Source organism: Cebus imitator, unplaced genomic scaffold, assembly GCF_001604975.1.
Source record: "Cebus imitator isolate Cc_AM_T3 unplaced genomic scaffold, Cebus_imitator-1.0 Scaffold258, whole genome shotgun sequence".
NCBI classification, from domain to species: Eukaryota; Metazoa; Chordata; class Mammalia; order Primates; family Cebidae; genus Cebus; species Cebus imitator.
In genome coordinates this window covers 269,884-294,642 of record NW_016107573.1, presented here as the reverse complement: position 1 = coordinate 294,642, position 24,759 = coordinate 269,884, and the positions used below count along the sequence as shown (strand labels likewise).

Sequence of the window (24,759 nt, the reverse complement as noted above, 5' to 3'; positions counted from 1 at the left end):
TTTTTTTTTGAGATGGAGTCTCATTCTGTCACCCAGGCTGGAGTGCAGTGGCACGGTCTCAGCTCACTGCAACCTCCGCCTCCTGGGTTCAAACGATTCTCCTGCCTCAGCCTTCCGAGTAGCTGGGACTACAGGCACATGTCACCATGCCCGGCTAATTTTTGTATTTTTAGTAGAGACGGGGTTTCACTATGTTGACCAGGCTGGTCTCGAACACGTGACCTCATGATCTGCCCACCTCGGCCTCCCAAAGTGCTGGGATTACAGGTGTGAGCCACTGCGCCTGGCCAGAATCTGCTTTCTTAAGAGTGAAAAAAGATGCTGATCAGTATCAACTGTTTCTGGGCAGGCAACTAACAGTAAAAAGAAGGACAAAAGAATAATGCAATCAGGATGGGGTTTATCAACCTCAGCACTACTAACATTTTGAACTGGATAACTCTTTGGTGTAGAGGCTCTCCTGTGCATTCTAGGATGTTTAGCAGCAGCATCCCTGGCCTCTACCTGCTAGATGCCAGTAGCACCTCTTTAGCTGTGACAGCCAAAGAGGCCTCCCTCCAAGTATTGCAAAATGCCCCCTGGGGGCAAAATCTCCTCCAGTTGAAGTCACTGAGTTAGAAGAAATGGTCAAATAAACAGAAAGTGTCACATCCATTAACTGATGGTCATATAACTAAAGATCGTTCTCAAGGGAGACTTTCTCAGCTCAGCCCCTGGCCCCTCCAAGCCCCTAACAAAGACGGTCTAGTCATTTCAGCTGAGACAATCAGAAACCCTTCATCTGCCAGAAGCGCTAGAGAAGAATCTTTGGTGAGCCAAGCCAATGGAGCTCTGCATGGTCATGCACACATCACAGTAAGCAGGGCATCGCACCCAGCCTTTGAAGACACTCCTTTTAAGTTAATCTCCCCTCCAACTAAACTTTTTCCAAATCTCTTCCTGCCATTTGGAAGTTGAGTGATTCTCAGCTGAAAAGGCCTGTATATACGAGGTGCAGATGGCAGCAGTTACAGCCCTCACCAGATGCTACAGTCTCTAATTTGATTGAAAGGATATAATTAGACAACAGAAACACTTTAATGAAAGAGCAAAACATGGAGGGAGGGAAGGATTGAAGGCCCTTAACTGATGCCAAAACACCCACCAGTAATAGAGGCTTTGAGTCTGGGGAAAGGAAAGGGGAAAGCCCCTTAAAAGGACAGTCCCCATCCTGTTTATTTCCTCATAGACATAGGAATAGGGATTTTATTATTGTAGATTTCCACTGTATTTTATGTGGGAACAATCTGATTAGAACCAGAAGGGTCTTCGGAAGAACATCAAAGAAAAACAAATATGGCTTCTGTGGTCATTATTAAAAATATTTTTTACCAGCCCAATAATTTTCTTTGAAGATGAATTTTTATAGATTGAACAGCAGCAAGTAATTTACATACGGTGATGGGATTGGTTAACAATCCCCACTAGTCTAGTAGGGAACTACTTGGTTGCCATGTTTTCATCCAACTTTAGGACATTAAGGAACATGCACAGGCATCTAATATGTCTGCTTGGAAGGGATGAAGAAACCGTGCAATCATACATGCTGATAGCTACAACCACTCTGAATCATCTCTAAAAGTTGCCTACACTGTTTTTACTATTTCCTAGCTTTAAAATTTTGAGTGTGAGTATACTGTTCTGGTTCTAACCAAGAATCTAACCAAACTGAAAGAAATCCAGCCCTCAAAGTCTGCAGTTGCTAATGTGGTGTGACACTGGGGTTTGGAAGCGGCTGCAGCCTCCTCAGCCCACTAGAAGCAGGGCCCCGCCCTTGTGGCAAATTGAACAATAAAAGTTTAATGCTTTGGCTACTTGCCAGGGATTAAATCCGTGGCAAGGGGAGCTAGGCCCAGCAGAGGGGCAGCTCTGAGAGGGTCCTGTTGTACAAATGCAGGGAGAGAGGCAACTTAGCATGTGAAGTGGCCTAAAACATTTTGTCTGCCAAGGTACTCCCTAGAACCCCAAATCATTCCTCTTGAAACTGGTACAATTCCGGGCTAGGGAGGTGTTTACCTAGAAAGAGCTTTTAAAAAGAGGGGAAGGATTCCCTTAGAGGAGGAGAAGTCACGTTTCTGTGAAGGAGTAATTTGTGAGGTGTATGGACACCCATCTGACATTTTTCTATGATGGCCTCTTTCCTTTCCCTCCTCAGTCTAAATCCAGACAAAATCTCAGGGGCGAGGTGAGGGTTGAGGGAAGCACTGCCATCTAGGGAGGAAGACTATGAAGATAAGAGAGGGAAGAAAAAGAGTGATCTCAGACTGCTCCTCCTGTACTAATACTTATGAGTTCCAGCTGGATTCTCAAGGTAAAACTGAATATGGAAGGAATGTCAGTCATCATTCTCACCAATGAGGAGGCTACACAGTGAGCCGGCCAGAAAGGAACCGCCAAGTGGCGTCAGGGGTCTGGATGTCACTTCAAAACCTATACAGGTAGTTTTCTAAGGGACACATACACTCCCTGCTATGTTGTCCTTATTCAGGCGGCAAACACTCAGGCAAAAGCTACAGATCCAAACTTCCGGCCTCTCTCAAGTGTTTTGCATTAACTGTTCCACAATACAAGCACAATCAACTTGTTTTGTTTGAATGTTTCATTTTGCTTTTTCAAAAATGTTTTAATTAAAACAAAATAATCGGTCATGCTAAGCACATTGTTGTTTTTTAAAACCACTTTAAATATGACAATAGAACCATGGAAATAAAAATTAACTGCTTAGCAAAGTGATAGAAGTTTGTCTTCTTTTTTTTTTTTTTCCTGGCTGGTTTTCTGTGTCAGGGCTGGTGCCACCTGCTGCCTGGGCTTTCCTCTCATGGATCTCTCGATGGTTTGTTCTAAGCAACATCTGCAGGCATAGCTGAACAGACCATAGGCCGGTTCCAAGGCAGGCACTATTTATGTAGTGCACACTGAACCACACTGAATTTCTCTTTAGGGCGTTTTCAAAGTCTTTTTTTTTTTTTTTTTTTTGTCAGGGTCTTGCTCTGTTGCACAGGTGGGAGTGCAGCGGCACAATCTCAGCTCACTACAGCCCTGACCTCCCAGGCTGAAGTGATCCTCCCACCTCAGCCACTACAGCCCTGACCTCCCAGGCTGAAGTGATCCTCCCACCTCAGCCTCCTGAATAGCTAAAACTATACAACATCCGGCTAATTTTTGTTTATTTTTTATAGAGACAGGGTCTCACTATGTTGCCTCGGCTGGTCTCAAATTCCTGGGCTCAAGGGATCCATTCAACTGGGACTTCCAAAGTGCTGGGATTACAGGTGTCAGCCACTGAGCCTGGTCTAAAAATCTTATTAAAGACCCAAATGTATGTGTGTGAACTTCTCCCTTATGTATTTTTTTTTTAAATTGGGTAAAATAAAACATAAATTTTACCATTTTAACCATTTCTCCCATATGTATCTCAAAGTTAGTTAACAGTAAATGGTAAAAGGTTCATTCATTCACCAAAATCAAGCCTCCTTGTCACCTTTTCTAGACCAGAAAAAAAAAAAAAAAAAAAAAAAAAAGAAAAAAAAAAAAAAAAAAAGAAAAAAGACCTTTTCTTTTTTTTCAGTGAATACTGAAAAAAAAAAAATCAAAAGACATGGACCTAGAGCAGAACTTGGCAAAGCACACCCTGTGGCTCACTGCCTGTTTCTGTATGGCCCACAAGCTGAGACTTAAAATATATAAATAATTTTTAAAATATTTTAGTTTTGAAAAAAATCATATAAACAATGTTTCGTTAACATAAAAATTATAGGAAATTCCCAGCCTGGGCAACATGGTGAAACCCCGTCTCTACTAAGAATAAAATACTAGCCAGGCATGGCGATACATGTCTGTAATCCCATCTACTCGGGAGACTGAGGCAGGAGAATTGCCTGAATCTGGAAGGTGGAGGTTGCAGTGAGCCAAAATCATGCCACTGCACTCCAGCCTGGGCAACAAAGAGAAACTCCATCTCAAAACAAATAAATAAATAAAAAATTATAGAAAATTCAAATTTTAGTGTTCGTAAAGTTTTACTGAAACACAGTCACGCCTATTCATTTACCTATTGTCTATGCTGCTTTTGCCCTTAAGAGTTGAGTAATTGCAACAGAGATAGTATAAGGCCCACAAATCTCATATTACTGTCTTCCCTTTACAAAAAATGTTTGCCCACACCTGACCTAGATCATCAGTTGACATTCCAGACTCAAAAATTCTAAATTAAAGATGGTATATTCCCCATCACCAAAAATCCCTAATCTGTATATTGTGAAGCTATTTAAAGTAATATATTTTATGTTACTCATTTATTGCTTTTGGTCTAACTATGCTAAGCCATGAGTGTATCAATAACATCAATATTGAGTGCATCAACTTTCTGTTTATGAGTAGTGAGCCTAAATGGAATGCTCTCTTGCTTTAAGATTTAATAAAAGGGCTCATTTTGCCTATCTTATTTATTTATTTATTTATTTATTGACAGAGTTTTACTCTTGTTGCCCAGGCTGGAGTGCAATGGTGCAACCTTGGCTCACTGCAACCTCCGCCTCCAGGGTTCAAGTAATTCTCCTGCCTCCCAAGTTGCTGGGATTACAAGTGCCTGCCACCATGGCTGGCTAATTTTTTGTATTTTTAGTACAGATGCGGTTTTGCCACGTTAGCCAGACTGGTCTCCAACTTCTGACCTCAGGTGATCTTCCTGCCTTGGCCTCCCAAAGTGCTGGGATTATAGGTGTGAGCCACCACGCCTGGCCTCAAAGATTTAAATGGTTTGTCTAGGGGCCAAAATATATTTTCACAAAAATATCAGAGGTCTCTGATACCAGGTCAAAATGGTGTTTCTTAAAATACTCAGAGCATACAAGTAACTGGCATGCACCCTTCAATCCTTCACTGATTCAGCCCCCATGTTGCTTACAGGTAATTCTATTAGCATTAATGAAGTCCCCAAGAGGGCCAAGAATTGGTAGACAGTATCATGCTCTAGCTGTTAACTGAACTCACAGGTTTTATGGCAAACGCACTACTGGCTAGTGGGACAAATTCCAGATAAGGAGTTAAAGGAGAATGGGCATCAATCTATAAACCTATAGAAGGTATTCACAGTAAACATAACCTGAGAGGAGAAGCTCTGTCGATGCACATCCGATAGACCCTAAAGGCAGTAAAACACCCAATTTGAGTAGAACATAAATTCCATAAATTCCAGATGGGACCCACTACAGAGAACCCATCAACCCTATGGCCCTAGCTGCACTCCTCCTTGAAGGAAAATCTAGATTCCATTACCCTCTATCTTCCTTCTTATGAGTTGTGAAGGAAGGAAGAGAATTTTTTTTTTTTTTTTTTAAGACGGGGTTTCACCATGTTGGTCAGGCTGGTCTTGAACTCCCGACCTCAGGTGATTCGCCCGCCTTGGCCTCCAAAGTGCTTGGATTACAGGCGTGAGCCACTACGCCCGGCCGGAAGAGAATCTTAAAGGAAGAATGAAGAGAAGGGAGATCATTTGGGGTTGGCTACACATTGTAATTAGAAGTAGGATTGATGGGGAATGAGCTAACTGTTTTTATAAAGTCAGCATTCAAAAATGCAAACCACCAGTAATTTAAATATTACAAAATTGTACAGAATATAAATATTGAAATAATTTTTTCCATCCACAAAATTTTAGAGAAAATTACAGTATCAAAAAATATAATATGGCAAGCCTGGCATATCCTCAGAGTAAAATGTGTGTATGTGTGTGTGTGTGTGTGTGTGCGCGTGTGATATTGGAAAGGATTTTAAAAGCTAGTGGGTAGGATCTAGACAGGATATGTTGCTGAAGACCATGTGGTATCTCCCTAAAACTGCTTCTGCAACTAAACAGGAAAAAAAAAAAAAAAAAAAAAAAAAAAAAAAAAGCACTGATTTACCAGGTGGTAAGACACCAAGCTGGCAAGGCTCATGGAATTGGGAACTTGGACCACTTATCACAAATCATTTCACAATGGTTATTTGCCCCTACCCCAGACTCTTAAATAAAAGCACACCAAGATTTGGGGTGCAAACTTCCTAAGAGCTGCTGCACTTGACATTAAAAAAGCAAAGAGACTTGGGAAAAGAATACCTTCCAACAAGCACGAGCAGAGTTGGCTCACTTGATGCTTTTCAGAGCTATGACTCTGCCCTTTCCAGAGGGGAAGCAGTCTATTTCCACCCATACATTTCCCTTTGTAGGGGACATTAAATCCTGACCACACAGATAGCAAAGTTGAGCTAAGGGGTTACTAGGTTACAGTTATGTTGACATATCCTGGCTCTCGGAATGTCCCTCACTCCTCACAACAGTAGAAATGATCATACTGTAGAAGTCCCATAAAAGGTGGTGCTCACTCAGAAACTGCTTACTGAGCCTCAGGTTTACAACACTTGGAGACCCCAGTTCTACCATTTAAAGCCAAGTTTTGCCTTTTAACAGAAATTAATCAGACAGAAAGCTCTTAGCATTCCCAGGGTAAATGAGGTGTCTAGCACTTGATGAACTGTGAGGCCCTATAAAAGTATTATTGAAATATGTTTATTGACTGCCCTCCTATATGTGGGTATGTTACCTACAGTGTATCATTTAATCTTCACAACACTCTGCAAAGAAGTTATCATCCTCTCTTTACAGACGAGGAAACTGAGGCTCAGAGAGCTGAAGCCATGGCCCAAGGTCATGCAGTGACAACACTAAGTCCTAAATTTTTCGATAATCTAAGCAAATGAGTAAACAAGGCAACTCTGAGTTTTCTTACACAAGCAAAATCCCATCTTTTCAACATCAGTCTGCGACGTTGGGTGGAGAACCCAGAGGCGGGTTTTCCTACTCCCGCAGACGGGTAATAAACTCTTCCCATCTCTTTCACAAACGTCCTATACCAACACCCAAACAACCTGCAGAGAAATGTAACTGCGCCAAGCAACGCCCTCTTGCCTTCTCTTCAACTTAGAAAGGATTCGGCTACAAGGTTGTGTGTGGAAGTGAAGTGAAGTCCAAGCTTCATCCTGGTCCAGGGCCCCGCCTCAGGAAGACCTGGCCTTGGGCTTGGCCTGGGCAGTGAGCAGCCCGTTTAAGGCATGGGGTAACCCGAAACACGGAGCTCGGAGTTGCACCCTCAGGAAGAGCACCCTAAGCTCAATAGGGGAGAAGTTTTCAATCACCCATTCCTTTCTTCCTCTCCCCCTGCTGAGCCATCACCTGAGTCATACGGACGTTCAAAGCGGCCCAGAGAGAGGGCACGTCCCGTCCCGTCTGGGTACAGGGTCGTCCCAGGACCCTAACCTGCCTGTAGCAGGGCGAGCAAGTCAATCCCGTTCCTCGCGAGGCAGAAGTTACAATGTCCGCCCAAGCGGGTGCAGCTGAGGACTCGGGAAAAGGGGCTGAGCGCCGGCTCCTCCCGCCTCCACTCGGCTCTACGCGGGGAGGCGCCGGGTTCCACCGGTGTAGGAGGGAGGAGAGAACTGGGGGATGCGGGGGCGTCGTAGTGAGGCTCGGGGAGGGGACCCTGGCCCAGGGTAGGGATGCCGCTGAGAGTCTTGGAGACGGGGGTGTAGCCTCTTGTAGTCGGGGAGCCATACCAGTGCAAGGTGCGTCGATGGGGGACTTGGGGATGGGATTCCAGGAGGTACGGGGAGCAGGGGGCGTCCTGGCCCAGGGGAAGTCGCTGGGGTTTGGGGCGGGGTCCCAGGAGGTACCGAGGAGAGGGGGCGTCCCGGCCTGATTGGTGTCGCTGAGGGACTCGGGCAGCGCGTCCCGAGTCCCGAGACAGAGGAGATGTCCCAGCCCAGGGGGCGTCGCGGAGGGGCTTGGAGGTCTCAAGACGGAGAGGGCGTCCTGGGTTGAGGGTCGTCGCTGAGGAGCACCGGGTCCTGCAGCCGGAGGAAGGCACCGGGCCCGGGGGCGTCGCTGAGGGGCCTGGGGGCGAGCCCGGGTCCCAGGGAGGGATCGTCCCGGCCTGAGGGGCGTCGCCAAGGAGCTCGGGGAAGGGGCCCGGAAGGTCCTGAGGCGGGAGAGGGGGCCCCCAGGGCGGCCGGCCTTGGTCGCTCCTCGAGTGGGCTCCGCGCAGGGCGGGCGGCGGGGGGTCGCTCACACTCACCGGGTCCGGGGCCGGGGCTGGGCGCGGGCCGGGCCGCCAGCGTGAGCGCCGCGGCGGAGAGCAGGGCGAGGCGAGCGGCGGGCGGCGCCATGGGCCGTCAGTGCGGGGCCCCGGGGCGCGGCCCGGGGGAAAGGGGGCAGCACGGGGAGCCGGGGGCGGCCATGGGAGCGGGGAACGGGGCCCGAGTGTGGCCCCGCCCCGGCTGCCCGGCGGCCCCGCCCCGGCCCGCCCCGCTCAGTGCCGCCACCGCCCCTGCAGCCTGGGGCCCGCCCGGCTCCGCGGAGAGGCCCAGGGGGCGGAACCCACTGCGCACGCACGCCCCGCCCCGGCCGCTCGCCGCTCCTGCCACTCACGCATCAGGCCCCTCCCACCTCTCCCCACACCTGGGCCCGCCACGCAGGGCGCTCGGTTTGTCCCATCCAGGGGTGGGATCAGCAGGTCCCTCGGCCCGGCCTCCGAGTCACCAAGCTGTTTGGCGGGTCTGAAATAGGCCGGGCTCCCAGTGACCCCTGCTCCACCCTCACTCGGGTCGTGACCCGCGCGTGGGCTCAGCTACAGCGGTAATAATTAGAGCAGCAGTTTGCAAACTGTTTTTCCTTGCTTAGCTCATCGTAATGATTAAAAAGGACTGCTTTGGAGAGTTCACATCCCACTTAGTCACCTGTAAGACCTTGGGCAGGTTTAAAGGAAAAATAGCTTTTACCTCAATTTCCTCATCTGTTAAATGAAGGTGATAATACCTACTACTCCCCAGAGCCGTTGCACTAAATAAGAATGCCTGGAGCCCGGCGCGGTGGCTAACTCCTATGATCCCAGCACTTTGGGAGGCTGAGATGTTAGAATCGCTTGAGCCAGGAGTTCGAGACCAGCCTGGGGAACACAGCGAGAACCACACCCCCCCCCACACACCCATCTCTACAGGAAAAAAACAAAAAAACAAAAACCCACCAATCAGTGGTCCCAGCTATTCAGGAGGCTGAGGCAGAAGGATCGCTTGAGCCTGGGAGGTCAGGGTTGCAGTGAGCCCGGATTCACTGTGTGTTCGTACCACTGCACTGAGACAGAGCAAGACCCTGTCTTAAAAAAAAAAAAAAAAAAAAAAAAAAAAAAAGCATGAAAGCTCGGAAACTTGTACGCACGCACAGTAGGAGCTCAGCAAATGCTGAATTCCTTTCTCCACCCCAAGTTTGCAGTCATATACTGACCCCTGATTCCGTATCCCATCACGCAGCAAGCGCCAACTAGGGTAAGTTTCCTGATCTGAGGCTCGGCGGTTTGCAGAATAGGAATAATAAAAGGCCTTCAGAGGATTCGATGAGATAGAAGCAAGTATAACGCCCAACGCAAAGTCCAGAAATGGACCGGACAGGGCTGCTTATTCTACAGCCTGGGATGTCAGGGATGAGAGAGCTCGTGGCTTGCTTAAACTTTCATCCCCTGCGTGGTAGGCCCTTTGCCCACCCCACCACCACCCCCCACCCCGGCAAGGGCTTCCCCTGCCGCGCCCCGGGTCTGTAGTGGGCCGCGCTCCTCCCCTGCATTCCCCCCAGGCAGAGGGGATTTTCCTACGGCTCCCGCCTAAAGCGCGGCGGTGACGCCCGGCGGGGCAGGTCCGGGCAGCGTGCCGGGCGCTTTCAAGTCCCTGGTCCCGGGCTTGCAAGTGCAGACCTGCGCCCGGCGCGGCGGCAGGAAAATCTGCCCCAGTGTGCAGACTCGCCGCACCCAGAGCGCTACTGGGCAGGACCGGCCCCCCGGGCTCCCCCTTCCTGCCTTGGGTACACTCGTCCCTGCGCCCCTCAACCCCCGGGCGCCGCCCCCTCGCCCACTCCCAGAGCCTGCGTCCCCCAAACTCCTTTCCCCGCCCACGGCTGCTCGCAGAGCCGAGCCCCAAGGGCGCAGCCACCTCCCACGAGGCCTCGCAATCTCCGTCCCTCTCCACCCACACGACTCAGCGCCGCAGCAAGAAGAATCTTGTTCCGCCATTGTTTTCATGTGTCATTCCCGAATTCAGGGTTCCTCTGGGCTTCTTGGAGATTAGGGGCACGCACCATCCCCTCACCCAGCCAGCCTCTGTCCTGGGGACACTCATCCCCACGTCCCACCGGTGATCTCCACTTTTGGTCAGCTTTCCCCTGTTCCGCCCTTTTGGGCCCTTCCCACCTTCTCCACAAGGCCTGAGAACTCTTATTCTGGGACTTCTGTGCCCTCCCAGACAGCAGTGCCTTTGAAGAGAATGAAATGAGAAGATGCAGGTGAAGCCCTCAGCCCAAAGCAAACACTCAATAAAGGCGAACCTTCCTTCGTTCAGCACATATTAAACGAGGAACATGCCAAGGGCTGAGGATACAGCCATCAAGACCAAAGCTGCCTCTTGGAACGTACATTCTAGTCAACCTGAAAACACGCAAATTTCAGAGAACGAAAAGTGCTACAAAGACAAGAAAGTGATGTTAACCGAAAGCTCTACGGATTTTTTTTCTTTTTCTTTTTCTAGAGACAGGGTCTCCCTCTGTCACCCACGCTGGAATGCAGTGGTGAGATCATGGCTCACTGCAGCCTCCAACTCCTGGGCTCCAACGATCCTCCAGCCTCAGACTCCTGGGTAGCTGGGACTACAGAGGCATGCCGCCACACTTGGCTAACCTTTGGACTACTTTAAACAGGATGCCTGAGAAAGACTTTAGCAAAGCAGGGCACAGTTCTCTACAGTTTACAAGGTTCTCTGCATCTCATTTGGGTTTCAGAGGAGAAAATAGGAAGGGCACCCAGGAGATTGGAAACATTTGTGATAGTAGCTTTGGTCTGTCCTGCCTGCTGCGGGAAGGCACCCCTCCGGGGCTGGCTGCAGCCTCCTCGTCCAATTGGCTCTCTCTGTGATGTGCACTGCCTAGGACCAGCCATATAATTGGCATGGCACAGTGAGAAACGAAAATGTATGTCCTTTGTCCAAACTTAAGAATTTCATGACAGGCCGGGTGCTGTGGCTTACGCCTGTAAACCCAGCACTTAGGGAGACCAAGGCAGGTGGATCACCTGAGGTCGGGAGCTTGAGACTAGCCTAGTCAACACGGTGAAACCTCGTCTCTACTAAAATACAATAAAGTAGCCAGGTGAGGTGGTGGGTGCCTGTAATTCCAGCTACTCAGGCGGCTGAGACAGAAGAATTGTTTGAACCTAGAGGTGGAGTTTGCAGTGAGCAGTGATCATGCCACTGCACTCCAGCCTGAGTGACAGAGCAAGACTCTGTCTCAAAAAAAAAAAAAAAAAAAAAGAGTTCTCAAAGGGATATGCCCATGGTTGAATTGCTGGGCCACGTGCATCCCACTGCCAAATGCTTTTCCAAAGNCATCTCTACTAAAAATACAAAAATTAGCCAGGTGTGGTGGCACATGCCTGTAATCTCAGCTACTCAGGAGGCTGAGGCAGGACAATCGCTTGAACCTGAGGGGTGGAGGTTGCAGTGAGCCGAGATTGCACCACTGCACTCCAACCTGAGCGACAGAGCAAGACTCTATCTCAAAAAGAAAAAGAATAGGCCGGGCGTGGTGGCTCATGCCTGTAATCCCAGCACTCTAGGAGGCCAAGGTGGGCGGATCATCTGAGGTCGGGAGTTTGAGACCAGCCTGCCCCCCAACATTAAGAAACCCCGTCTCTACTAAAAATACAAAATTAGCCAGGCATGGTGGTGCACACCTGTAGTCCCAGCTACTTGGGAGGCTGAGGCAGGAAAATTGTTTGAACCCAGGAGGCAGAGGTTGCAGTGAGCTGAGATCGCGCCATTGCACTCCAACCTGGACAACAAGAGCGAATCTCCATCTCAAAGAAAAGAAAAAGATAAAGCATGTGTGGGACCCTTCCCTGCAAGGGGACCTATGTTGATACACAGGTTGCACAGCCCTGAAGTTGGCCCTGTTGTACAACAGGACTTGGAAATCGTGTACAAGCTCCTCCTGGCCCTGGCAGCGGTGAGAAACGTCCCTCTAGCCTTCTCCACCCCCACCTGCTCTTTTCCAGCTGAAAGCCCAGCACAGGTGATGGAAACAGCGCACAAGAGGCTAAAAATACAGCCCAGTGTGTCTAGGTCGTGGTGCTTAACAGCTCAAGGTCTTTTGCTCCGCTATGTGGTCCTGGCCTCTGGCAGGGAACGACCTGGGATATTCATTTCATTGCTTTACATGCCTAGGGTGTTTAGCAGCTTTATTTCATGGAAAGAGTGAGGACACTGAATGCAGCTCCTGGGCCTCCAGAAAGATGCTGGTGTCCATTTGTCTGTCTGTCTGCATTCTGTACAACTTAGGCCCCTTTCATCCTCTGAGGGCAGCAGGATTTGCCAAGAAGCTGGGCAACCTACACTGTTGGAGTTTGGGTCATTCTAGTGTCTTTGAAACTCCAGTTGGCATGATTTCTGCTCAGAGAGTAGTCATTTTATGGAGAGAGCCCTGGAGGAGGGGGCCTGTTTATAGTGACAGCAATAGCAAACATTTACTGAGGACTTTACTAAGGCTGTACAGGGTATTGACGGTTGCATTTCAGAAAATCCTCCCGGGAGCCTATGAGGGAGGCATTCTTACCAGCCCCACGCCCATCCCAGTACAAAGAGAGGTTAGATGACTTGATCAAAGGTGACATAGTGGTAGAGCTGGGCCTTGAACCCAGGCAGTGGGACCCCAGTGTTACCCTGATAAGCACCAGGCTGAGCCACCTCCTTGTCTTTTTTGTTTTAAAGACAGGGTCTTCAGGCCAGGCACAGTGGCTCCCACCTGTAATCCCAGCATTTTGGGAGGCCAAGGTGGGTGGATCACTTGAGGTCAGGAGTTTGAGACTAGCCTGGCCAACATGGTAAAACCTCATCTGTCCAAAAAAAAAAAAACAAAAACAAAATTTAACCAAGAGTGGGAGCATACACCTATAACCCCAGCTATTCGGGAGGCTGAGGCAGGAGAATCACTTGAACCCAGGAAGCAGAGGTTGCAGTGAGCAGATAGTGCCACTGTCCTCCAGCCCAGGCAACAGAGTGAGACTCTTTCCAAAAAAATAAAAGGGTTTGATATGTTGCCCAGGTTGGAGTGCAGTGACTATTCACAATCACGGTATACTACAGCCTCCAATTCCTGCGCTCCAGCAATCCTCTCATCTCAGACTCAGTAGCTGGGGCCACAGGTGCTTGCTACTGTACCTGGTGCCTCCTTGTTCTGTCATTAGGGCTGGTGTGATGGCTCACGCTTGTAATCTCAGCGCCTTGGGAAGCTGAGGTGGGAGGATCACTTGAACCCAGTAGTTTGAGGTTACAGTGAACCAGGATAGAGCCATGGCACTCCAGCCTGGGCAACAAGAAAGCAAGACCCTGTCTCTAAAATTAATAATAATGGGCCGGGTGCAGTGGTTCATGCTTGTAATCTCAGGACTTTTGGAATCCAATGCTGGCAGATCACCTGAGGTCAGGAGTTCAAGTCCTGGCCAACATGGTAAACCCCCATTTCTGGCCTGGCCAACATGGTGAAACCCGATTTCTGCTAAAAATACAAAAATTAGCTGGGCGTGGTGGCTCATGCCTGTAATCCCAGCTACTTGGGAGGCTGAGGCAGGAGAATCGCGTGAACACTGGTGGTGGAGGTTGCAGTGAGCCAAGGTCATGCCACTGCACTCCAGCCTGGGTAACAAAGCAAGACTCCATCTCAAAAAAAAAAAAATTAATAATAATAATTACTAAAAAATATAATAATAGGGTTCTGTCACCAGATGCTCAGTAGAGTGGTCCAGAGCTGGGATTGGAATGAAGTAAGTGAGATATTTGCTTCAGGCACATAGTTTAAGAGGATTTTTAGAAAATACAGTAAAAAACCCAGAAATCAAGATAAATATTATTTAATAGATATTTTATACATCTAATAAATATATTTAATAATTAATATCTAATTCAATATTTTAAAACAATTTTTAAAGTTTAAATGAATTTTAAAAATCCATTATGAACAGAGTATCCCAAATTTAAATGAAGATAGGATCTGTATTCCCGATTTTCCTTTAGCCTCGGGCTTAGGTCTGCTCCATATCCTTACTAAGCCCGTCTCCCAGGATTCTGGCTCAGACAACTAGTGATGGGAAATTCAAGAGAGGGAGTCATTTGCTTGTTCTAATGAGGTTGAAGGAAGAGAGAGAATCTGGTCTTGAACATAATGAGTTAGAGGTGTCTGTGGGGCACTCAGGTGGGCACCTCTGAAGACTCATGATAGGGTTTGGGTTAGAAATGAGGAAGCGTGAGGCATCTGCGGGACTCAAGTGAGAACTGGTGGGAAGGGAGACAGGACACCATTATTTCACATACTTGGCCCACAATTGGTACATAGTCAGCACATGCGGTCTAAATCATTGGTCCTCAGAGTTTGCATCATAGTTCAGGAACCTTTTCAAATTCTTTCTCATGCAAAGTGTTTCTCTTCTTCTGCATCATGAACCTCAGGTATGTTCCCACATGAGTATGGAAGCTTACTGCTTGGGTGTTAAAATAAAAACATCTGAGGAAATTAAAAACAACTAAATTCCACTAGAATTGCGTGGGTGGGGCAGGGCCATAAAGGCGGAAGACAAGAATGAATAGAAATTGACTCAATTTCTTCTTTATTGGCTGATCCAGCAGAAAGAGAATAAAAGCTAAGAGAAGCTAAAAAGAAGAAAGGTAGTGGTGAAGGAAAGAAAAAAAAAGAAAGAAGGAAGATTATAGGTGCTAAAAATACTGCGAGGAAAGTTTGGCTAACCATCAAAGAAGGACAGATGTGTTTCCAAATAGAAGTGGTGGTTTAGATATGTCAGGAAGCACAGCTCCAAGTGATGGGTGGAAAATAAAGGTTAGTGAGACTAAGCTCAGCAGAATAAAAAAGCTTCATGGGAGAATCAAACTAAGGAACAGGTCTTTCAGCAACATGGAAGCCCTACTGCTTCAACCCCGAGTCCCCGAATCAAGTGCTGGCACCTGCGATGGAAACTCTTGCCATGGTTTTAGTACCCTGGACCAAATATCATTCTACCCTGACTTTATCATTCTAAATAACCTTCGATGGGACATTCTCTGCTAAAGACTAACCACTTCCTTATCTTATCCTCAGCTACCTGCTTCCCTTTCCCTTTAACAAAGCATGGAGGCTGGGCGCAATGGCTCATGCCTGCAATCCCAGCACTTTGGGAGGCCAAGGCGGGCAGATCACGAGGTCAGGAGTTCGAGACTAACCTGACCAACATGGTGAAATCCCATCTCTACTAAAAATACAAAAATTAGCCAGGTGTGGTGGCACATGCCTGTAATCTCAGCTACTCAGGAGGCTGAGGCAGGACAATCGCTTGAACCTGAGGGGTGGAGGTTGCAGTGAGCCGAGATTGCACCACTGCACTCCAACCTGAGCAGAGCTACAGAGCAAGATTTCATCTCAAAAAACAACAACAAAAAAACATGGAATATTCTGAACAACTCCCATAACCAGGGGTGAGATGTAGCTCCTGTACGTGCAATATTTCTGTGAGGTCAATCAATCTGACAAATATTTAATGAAGACGGATCTTGAAAGTCTGAAACCCAAGTCGATTAAGAAACATTCCCCATTTCCAAGAGGCTTATTGCTTGGCCTCATACACTAGATTTTTTTGTTCTTTTTTTTTTTAAGAGATGCTGTCTTGCTTTGTTGCCCAAGCTCATCTTGAACTCCTGGATTCAAGTGATCCTTCCACCTCAGTCTCCCAAAATGCTGGGATTATAGGTGTGAGCCACCACACCCGGCCATAAACCAAAGTGATGCACATGAATGACATGAGACAAAGATTATATCAAATGTTGGGTTATATCACTTAGACCATGGGCAACAGGCTCAAGAAAGGGTCAGATGAGTGAATGAACCATAATATTAACAATGTTCACATGGCCGGATGTGGTGTCTCATGCCTGCAATCCCAGCACTTTGGAAGGTGAAGGTGGGCAGATCCTGAGATCAGGAGTTCAAGACCAGCCTGGCCAACATGGTGAAACCCCATCTCTGCTAAAAATATAAAAATTAGCCAGGCGTGGTGGCGGGCACCTATAATCCCAGCTACTCGGGAGGCTGAGGCAGAATTGCTTGAACCTGGGACACAGAGGTTGCAGTGAGCTGAGATAATGCCATTACACTCAAGCATGGGTGAAAAAGTGAGACTCCGTCTCAAAAATAAATAAATAAATAAATAATAACGTTCATATGGGATGGCTGTGTTGGCTCACAGCTGTAGTCCCAGCACTTTGGGAGGCCGAAGAGAATCACTTGAGCCAAGGAGTTCCAGACCAGGCTGAGCAACATAGGGAGACCTCATCTCTACCCTCTCCCCAAAAATATATATATATTAGCTAGGCATGGTGGCATATGCCTGTGATTCCAACTACTTGGGAAGCCGAGGTGGGAGGATTGCTCGAGCCCAGGAGGTCTAGGCTGCCATGAGACATGATCACACCACTGCACACCAGCCTGGGTGACAGAGTGAGACCCTGTCTCAAAACAAAAACAAAAACACAAAAAAGCAAATATTTATTAAGTGCTTACTGCATACCAGGAGCCATGCCAAGTCCTTCAGATGCCTGTCCCACTTCATCCTCACAATAATCCTTAGGTAGAGACTATGATTAGGCCTATTTCACAGCTGAGGAAATCAAGGTTCAGAAGTATGAATTCACTTGCCTATTGAAAGATGGATCTGGGATGCCAACACAGGCAGACTCTCTCTTGAGCCTAGAGAAATTCTCATGACAGGACTAGAACTGGGCCTGGGTATGGTAGGTGGATGGGCAGAGGCCAAACATCACATTGATAACTGTGAGTGCTTAAGAACAAGGGCAGTAGGGCGTGGTGATTCACACCTGTAATCCCAGCACTTTAGGAGGGTGAGGCGGGTGGATCACCTGAGGTCAGGAGTTTGAGACCAGCCTGGCCAACATGGTGAAACCCCATCTCTACTAAAAACACAAAAATTAGCCGGGTGTGGTAGCGCATGCCTGTAATCCCAGCTACTCAGGAGGCTGAGGCAGGAGAATTGCTTGAATCTGGGAGGTGGCGGTTGCAGTGAGCCGAGATCGTGCCATTGCAGTCCAGCCTGGGTGACAAGCATGAAACTCCATGTCAGAAAAAAAAAAAAAAAAAGAACAAGGGCAGTATAGACTTCGGTTGGGTTCAGCCTTTGTTGGTTACTTGGGGCATGATACTTGAGGAACTTGTGCCTCAGTTTCTTTATCTGTAAAACAGGGAATGGTACCCAAACTCATAGGACTCTTGGTAGCATTTCATGACCTGATGCTAGTAAAGTGGCTAGAATAGAGCCTGGCTTTCAGGAAGCATTCAATAAATATAGCTTAGACCAAGGTACCCTGGGTTAGTTCTAAGGAAGGCTGAGGGTTACCTGTTGTGGCATAGTCAATTGAAGTGAGTTACATTGGAGGGAGAGGCCAAATTTGGTAGACCTTGAGGAGTATGTATCAAGTGCTGCCCCTGTGAACAGCTCTGAGCTGGAAGAAGGAGACTGAGGCCGGGCACAGGCTCATGCCTGTAGTCTCAGCACTTTGGGATGCCAAGGCAGATGGATCACTTGAGGCCAGGAGTTTGAGACCAGCCTGGCCAACATGGTGAAACGCTGTGTTTACTAAAAATACAAAAATTAGCTGAGCTTGGTGGTGCGCATCTGTAATCCCAGCTTCTTGGGTGGCTGACGCACAATACTCGCTTGAACCCAGGAGGTGGAGGTTTCAGTGAGCCAAGATCTCACCACTGCACTCCAGCCTGGGCGACAGAGTGAGTAAAAGACCTAGCAGAGTCATTGAATAAAAGACCTAGCAAATTAAATCTAACAGATGAGTGTCTGGAAAGAGGAGGTGCAGAAAAGCCAAACTCAAGACGGGGAAGGAGAAAAGAGAAACAGATGAGCTATTCCTACTATGCCTTTTTTGCTTGACATTTTCCCCCGTCCCTGCTTTGCAGAGTAAAGACAGATGATAATTTCCAGGTAGCCCAGGAGCCTGGTGCCATTTTTCCAAGATTCACCAGCTTTGAAAAGATACTTGCCTGCCCAGTCTCCAGACATTCGCAAACTCTTCCCAAAGACAAACCCTTTCCAAAGCTCTGCTCTAAAACTGACCTAGCTCTTAGGAGGTGAGGCCAGGGCTCACCACTGAAAGGGCGCCATTGTCTTCCCAAGTGTCTGTGGGTCCAGCTGCCATAGGCCTGGAGGTGGTTCACAGCCTGTGGTGCGGTCTGCCTTCAGGCTTTGATTCACCCCAGGGACAACACTTAGCTCAAGCAGGCAACACATGAGATTCCAGGAGCCCCTGCCAGATTCATACTCTGTTTTTCCATCATTTCACTCTCCTCCCCCTCAGGAGGGAGCCTCCCGAGGCATTTTGCAAATAAAAAAATAATCAAACCCACCAACAGGACAAGCACCTGATAAGGAGTGAGGCATTGCCCAAGAGTTCCCAGGAAGAGGCGGCTTTGTTCTCGTTTCAAGCCCTTGACACTGCTAACAGCTCTAATTACTGCATTTGCCATGGGATGTCAAATAAAACCACATTCCAGAAACCATGTAGTCTTCCCGGGAGAGACATGCAGGGAAAGATGCCCAGGGCTGCAGGAACGTGTTCTTTCATTTCTGGTCCCTAACCTTGGCAGCTATTCTGAGAATTCAACAGTGCTTTCTTTATGTGCATGAAGGAAGGCGCTTTTGCACATGTAGGGATGCATCTCACTACCTGTATCCCCAAATCTGATCTGCATATTTGACTACATTTCCTGCAAAACATGCTTCTTAAGAACGTGAAGGTCTTCAAAATTCACCCAAGCCATTTGGGGGAAATGAGGACTTCAGAAATTTCTGAGGCTAGAAGCGAAACCATATAGGACGTCTTCCCACATAATTTAACTATAAAATCTGATGATGTAACACCCACCCACACCCACATCACAAACCAAAGTGACATCACAAATACTAGGGATAATGGCTCAAAGCTGCCTGCATTGAGCCCAAATCTAAACAAACAGCAATTTGCCCATACGTGACTGAGGCAGAGAAAGACAGGTGATTAGAAGTATTAAAACAAAACAAAACAAACCAACAAAAGAGAGAGAGAAAGGAAAGAGAAAATACATATATCTTCCCCCTACTAAGCTAGCGAAAATAAAATTTAAGGCAACTGAAATATGGTAAGGTGATTTTACTTTTTATAGATGACATTTCTCGGAAAGCCAGGTCTCTCTGAATATGTGATTCTAATCTATCCAAATTGTTCTGTTGTTCTTAGCTGGTCCCAGGAAATGGAGGCCAGCATCGTTTACCTTTTCGTCTTGCTGTTATGGTCCCCAGAGTATACTGATTTCCCTGTGAATGGGCTCTTCTTGGCTTAAGGCCGTTGGTTAGAAAGCGTATTCAGGGTTTGGCAGAACTTAACTGTTGTCATGTCTGTGTTGCAGCGTGGTGGAGTGTCTAGAGCTCATATGGAAGTCGTGAGTGACTCTGTCTTCATTCTCTTTCCAGCAGGCAGGAATTGTCTTCGATTCCTTGCGAACCCCCCCGACCCCCGGCTTCCTGCCCCAGCATGCTCTGTTCTTTGAGAGCCTGAATATTACTATAACCTTGTGAGGTTACTTACTATCTCCTCACTACTTGGTATAAAAGGCTTTGGTGAGAAGGAGAGGACATATAGTAAGATTTCTAAGAACTGGGTGGAAGGAATGGCCTATAAAAGATGTTAACATTTTGCCTTCAAAATAGACCTTTTATTCTTCGCTGGAGAGCAGTCTTTTAAAAATTAATTTCTCCCTCTTATAACTCTAGCACCCAATCCATATGAGACAAGACCCCAGCATCCCAATCTATGGACTCCGACAGTCCATCTTATTAAACACCAGGCTTCAGGACTGCTATGTGGACTCACCGGCTCTCACCAACATCTGGATGGCCAGAACGTGTGCAAAGCAGAACATTAATGTCCCAGCACCAGCTACCACTTCTTCTTGGGAAGTTGTAAGGAATCCATTGATTGCCAGTTCCTTCTCCCTGGTTAAGCTTGTACTCAGGCGGCAACTGAAGAATAAGTGCTGCCCAGCACCACGCAAGTTTGGAGAAACAAAACTCTCAAAGAGATTAAAACACAAGGACAATTCAGTGATGAAAGCCACCCAGCGGGCCAGGAAAAGAAACTCCATCAATTCCAAGAGCAAGCGGCCAGCAGGGCATAGGATGCCTGCAGGAGGCATCAGAGAGGTAGATGATGGCCAGTGATGGGGAAAATGTAATGGGTTGGGAGAGGGAAAAGGTAAAACCAGAGAGCACTTAACACTTGACATATATATGGCGTGGGGCTACTGCCTGTAATCTCAGCACTTCGGGAGGCCAAGCAGGGAGGATCATTTGAACTCAGAGAGTTCAAGACCAGCCTGAGCAACATAGGGAGACCTCATCTCTACTAAAAAAANAAAAATTAGCTGGGCATGATGGCACACGCCTATGATCCCAGCTACATGGGAGGCTAAGGAGGGAGGATTACTTGAGCCCAGGAGGTTGAGGCTGCAGTGAACCATGATTGCCCTACTGCATTCCTGATTGGGCAATAGAGCAAGATCCTGTCTCAAAAAAACAAAACCAGGCCGGGCGTGGTGGCTCACACCTGTAATCTCAGCACTTTGGGAGGCCGAGGCGGGCGGATCACCTGAGGTCAGAAGTTCAAGACCAGCCTGGCCAACATGGGTGAAACCCTGTCTTTATTTAAAAAAATTTTTTAAAAACCCCGCAAAACCAAACAAACAAAACAAAAAACTATACCAAGTGAAGGAAATCCTAAAGTCGAAGACAGAATGTGGGGCAGAGGTACAGCATGAAAGAGTGGAAGAATGTGTCGGATGTTGCAGTCATGCTATTATTTATACTATGCTTAGTTCTAGAAAAGGATGAGATGGCTTTCATAAGCACAGACTTGACATGAAGGAAAAAATAATGGTGAGAAGGAAGTCTAGGATATGGGTAGTATGTGCTTGTGCGCGCGCACGAACACACACTGGTGGTCAGCTATAGATCTGGACTGTGAGCTTCCACATGGAGAACCTGGACTCCGGAGGCCTGATCGGAGTCCAGGTCTGTTACCCCATGGTGGCCAGTAGAGCTCAGTGTACCCTGGAGTTAGGCCATCAGGGTTCAAATCCCAACTCTGACTATAACTGAGGACGACCTCGGGTCTAATTTCTTTGTGCCTTGATGTTATCATATTAAATGGGAGATAATGGCCCTTCCCTCATAGAGCTTTGTGAAGATTAAATAAGTTAATACATGTAAAAGGCTTTTGAATAGAGGCTGGCAGAAGGTAAATAATTAGGATCTTGCATAGCATTCAATAGATGACAGCTGTGGTTATTAATCTTCTGGCTGTGTGGCCTTGGGCAAACCAATTCCAATCTCTTTGCCTTTAAAGCTGTCTCCTGCTGACCTCACAGTGTTCTGGAGAACACACGCAGTGGTATGTACATAAAGGAATTCAGTAAACTAGAACATACTAGACAAATGTTGGTTGTTGCTGTAACCAAGACTCTGGGACACAAATCCCAGATAATTATTCTGAGCTCCCCTCTCAAGTTTTAGCTTTCACTTCTCTGCTTTCTTCCTGGCTAGAGTAAAGAAAGTTCAAAGGAGAAAAAACTAACAGTCCGCCAAGATCTTGAGGACAGATATGCTGAACATGTGGCTGCCACCCAAGCGCTACCCCAGGACAGTGGGACAGCAGCTTGGAGGGGCCGAGTGTTGCTTCCGGAAAGCCACAGGAGACACCAGTTGTCGGAGGACATGCTAACCATCCACGGTCTCCCCACAGAGGGTTACCAGGCTCTGTACCATGCTGTGGTGGAGCCAATGCTGTGGAATCCTTCAGGGACCCCCAAGAGGTACAGCCTGGAGCTGGGCAAGGCCATTAAACAAAAGCTCTGGGAGGCTCTGTGCAATCAGGGTGCCATCTCTGAAGGTGCTCAGAAGGACCATTTCTCTGGCAGGAAGCGGCCGGGTGTCCACGAGGAGCCTGTACACAAGAAATGGCCCAAATTAAAGAGCAAAAAATAGAAACAGGAACTCATGGGATTAGGGTATTCTCTGCTAGAGATCTGAAAAATAAACACAACTTTGCACCTTCCGTGTCATCTCAGAGTGCTTTATAAATTAGCAACACCCTCTGAGGGAAACAAAGAGGTACCAGATTCACTCAAGACCACGGGTGTCTCTCCACTCATGATCAGGTAATTTTTTTTTTTTAAGACAGAGTTTCACTCTTGTTGCCCAGGCTGGAGTGCAATGACCTGATCTCTGCTCACTGCAACCTCTGCCTCCTGGGTTCAAGTGATTCTCCTGCCTCAGCCTCCTGTGTAGCTGGGATTACAGGCATGCGCCACCATGCCCAGCTAATTTTGTATTTTTGGTAGAGACGGAGTTTCTCCAAGTTGGCCAGGCTGGTCTTGAATTCCCAACCTCAGGTGATCCATCCGCCTCGGCCTCCCAAAGTGCTGGGATTACAGGCCTGAGCCACCATGCCCGGCCATGATTTGGTAATTTTGAGGGGTAGATGCTTGGAGTATTTTTCCTCTAAGGCCTTGAGGGTCTCTTAGTCTTCCAGGTAGGAAAAGGCTTGACAGATAAAGCAGATGTTTTAAATCCAGGCTATGGTTCCCTATTTCCTTCTTTCTTTCCCTTCCTTTTCTTTCGAGACAGCTCTGTCGCCCAGGCTGGAGTGCAGTGGCATGATCATAGCTCACTGCAGTCTTGACTTCTTGGGCTCAAGCAATCCTCCTGCCTCAGCCTCCTGAGTAGCTAGGACTGCATGTACACACCATACCTAGCTTTTTTTTTTTTTTTCTCTTGGTAGAGATGGGATCTCACTATGTTGCTAAGGCTGGTCTCCAACTCCTGCCTCAAGAGATCCTCCTACCTCAACCTCCTGAATAACTGGGATTATAGGTATGAACTCCCGTGCCTGGCCGTATGGGTCCCTATTTTTAAAAAGTGGACTGCTAGGCTTGATCACTATCACTTTCCCTAGCTCCTTCTACATAGGACTGAACAGAAAGCCTACCATTCTCACAAGGATATAAACTCACACACCCTATAACAGATTCTCTCCTGTGACACTGCCTAAACCCCCAATAACCTGCACTCTAGATTAACAAAGTTATATGAATGCTTCAATGGGCAAGTTGAAGCTAAAATACTGCCCCATGCAAACCTCCCCTCGTTGAATCTGTAGGCTTTTACCGAACAGAGCAATGACAAGATATAACACATACTTGATAAAATTGTATTTTTTTTACAGTCATTTGTACAATTTGTTACAAAACCATAGAAGACTAAAACTTGTTTTAAATCATTTTTGGTCTGCAAATATGTAAAATCTGTGTGCAATTATCATGTATTTACAGGGTCTTGTGTTAGTCATTTTCAATGATTATTCCGACAATGTCACACTCTCAACATAAGACATGGCTTAAGATAAATATATTAGTAAATAAATATTCTGAGAACATATTTCCATAAATGAAATGTGCTGCTATATATATACAGAATATACATAAGTTGTTTTCTAGCTTTTAAAACATTTTTTTAAAAAATGGTAATGTTGAAAAAAAGAGCCCTTAGACCATTTTATTACAAAATCTTTACAGCAAAGTCTTTACAAAATCTCTTTTAAGTGCTATGGGAGAAATTAAAAAAATTAAAAATAGTGCCTCGTTAGACCAACACCATAGAGTTTACATAGAGTAGAAAAAGGCAGTTCTGTTTAAAGAATGATATTCTAGATTAATTATTTAGACCTCATTTTAAAAGCATTAGTCCTGCATGAACTTTGAGTAGAAACTAGCAGCACAGAAGGATGTGAGCAGTGGGACAGATGGGGCTTTATTTTACAAAAGGGCTTGGGTTAGGAGGAGGGGGAAGGGGCTGAGAGTTAAAGCCAGCTTACTGGGGCTGTGTCCATAAAGAGGTACCTTGTTGGTAAACACCCAAACTTCCATTTTTAGCTGGTTCTAGAACTCTACATTGAAGGTGGCTGTCCCACACCCAGGGATGGGTCACTTGACCATGCCCAACGGTCACACCTCAACTTGGAGGAATTGGGGACAGGGGTTCTCAGTGGAAAATGGGATACTCCCAGGTTCCATGGCTATAAAAACACTACACACCACTCAGAGTCCACCAAAACGGGTGTGTGTCATTGGTGGAGTCTTACAACTTCAAAGAGGACATTTATTTTGATTTATGTGTGACAAAATAAGATCGTTGGTTATTTTATTCTGGCAATCCCCCTGACTGATAAGCCAACACAAATTTAAAAGACGATGGTTGGTATTTAAGGTTTTGAAATTGCATTTTTCTTTCTACCACCTGTAAGCTACAAAAATTAAATGGGTTTCTTTTGACATCCGCAGCTATCACTTGTTCAAGTGAAAATTAGAGGCTGGGCGTCATGGCTCACGCCTGTAATCCCAGCACTTTGGGAAGCCGAGGTGCATGGATCACAAGGTTAAGAGATCGAGACCATCCTGGCCAACACGGTGAAACCCCGTCTCTACTAAAAATACAAAAA

At 47.1% G+C, this 24,759-nt stretch overlaps 2 protein-coding genes across 5 annotated transcripts in view; one reads left to right on the top strand and one right to left on the bottom strand.

Annotated features, from left to right (window-relative positions):
• The window catches only part of KREMEN1 (kringle containing transmembrane protein 1), a 70,974-nt gene extending 62,715 nt beyond the window's left edge, over positions 1-8,259 (bottom strand). Inside the window, exons 1-2 of one of the 3 annotated variants that reach the window (XM_017499467.2) lie at positions 8,148-8,259; positions 7,915-7,920 (exon numbers count right to left, since the gene is read on the bottom strand). In XM_017499467.2, the coding sequence (XP_017354956.1) occupies positions 7,915-7,920; positions 8,148-8,238 (97 nt within the window). In that variant the 5' untranslated portion in view covers positions 8,239-8,259. The remainder of the gene's footprint in view (positions 1-7,914; positions 7,921-8,147) is intronic. The other 2 variants (XM_017499469.2, XM_017499468.2) reach the window with 2 other exon arrangements.
• CUNH22orf31 (chromosome unknown C22orf31 homolog) lies at positions 7,572-22,317 on the top strand. 2 transcript variants are annotated; one of them, XM_017499466.2, is made up of 3 exons: positions 7,572-7,638; positions 19,980-20,408; positions 21,807-22,317. In XM_017499466.2, exons 2-3 carry the CDS (start codon positions 19,992-19,994, stop codon positions 22,245-22,247), a joined length of 858 nt encoding a protein of 285 aa, XP_017354955.1. In that variant the 5' UTR covers positions 7,572-7,638; positions 19,980-19,991; the 3' UTR covers positions 22,248-22,317. The 2 variants fall into 2 exon arrangements, with proteins under 2 accessions (XP_017354955.1, XP_037584106.1); XM_037728178.1 differs by lacking the exon at positions 7,572-7,638 and adding an exon at positions 19,216-19,348.
• The last annotated feature ends 2,442 nt before the right edge of the window (positions 22,318-24,759 follow it).

What these genes read in the sequence shown, in the direction of transcription:
- CUNH22orf31 (XM_037728178.1), top strand. An exon ending in CTGCAGGAGGCATCAGAGAG is followed by an intron (nt 20,409 to 21,806) that starts GTAGATGATGGC and finishes CTTCCTGGCTAG; the next exon opens with AGTAAAGAAAGTTCAAAGGA.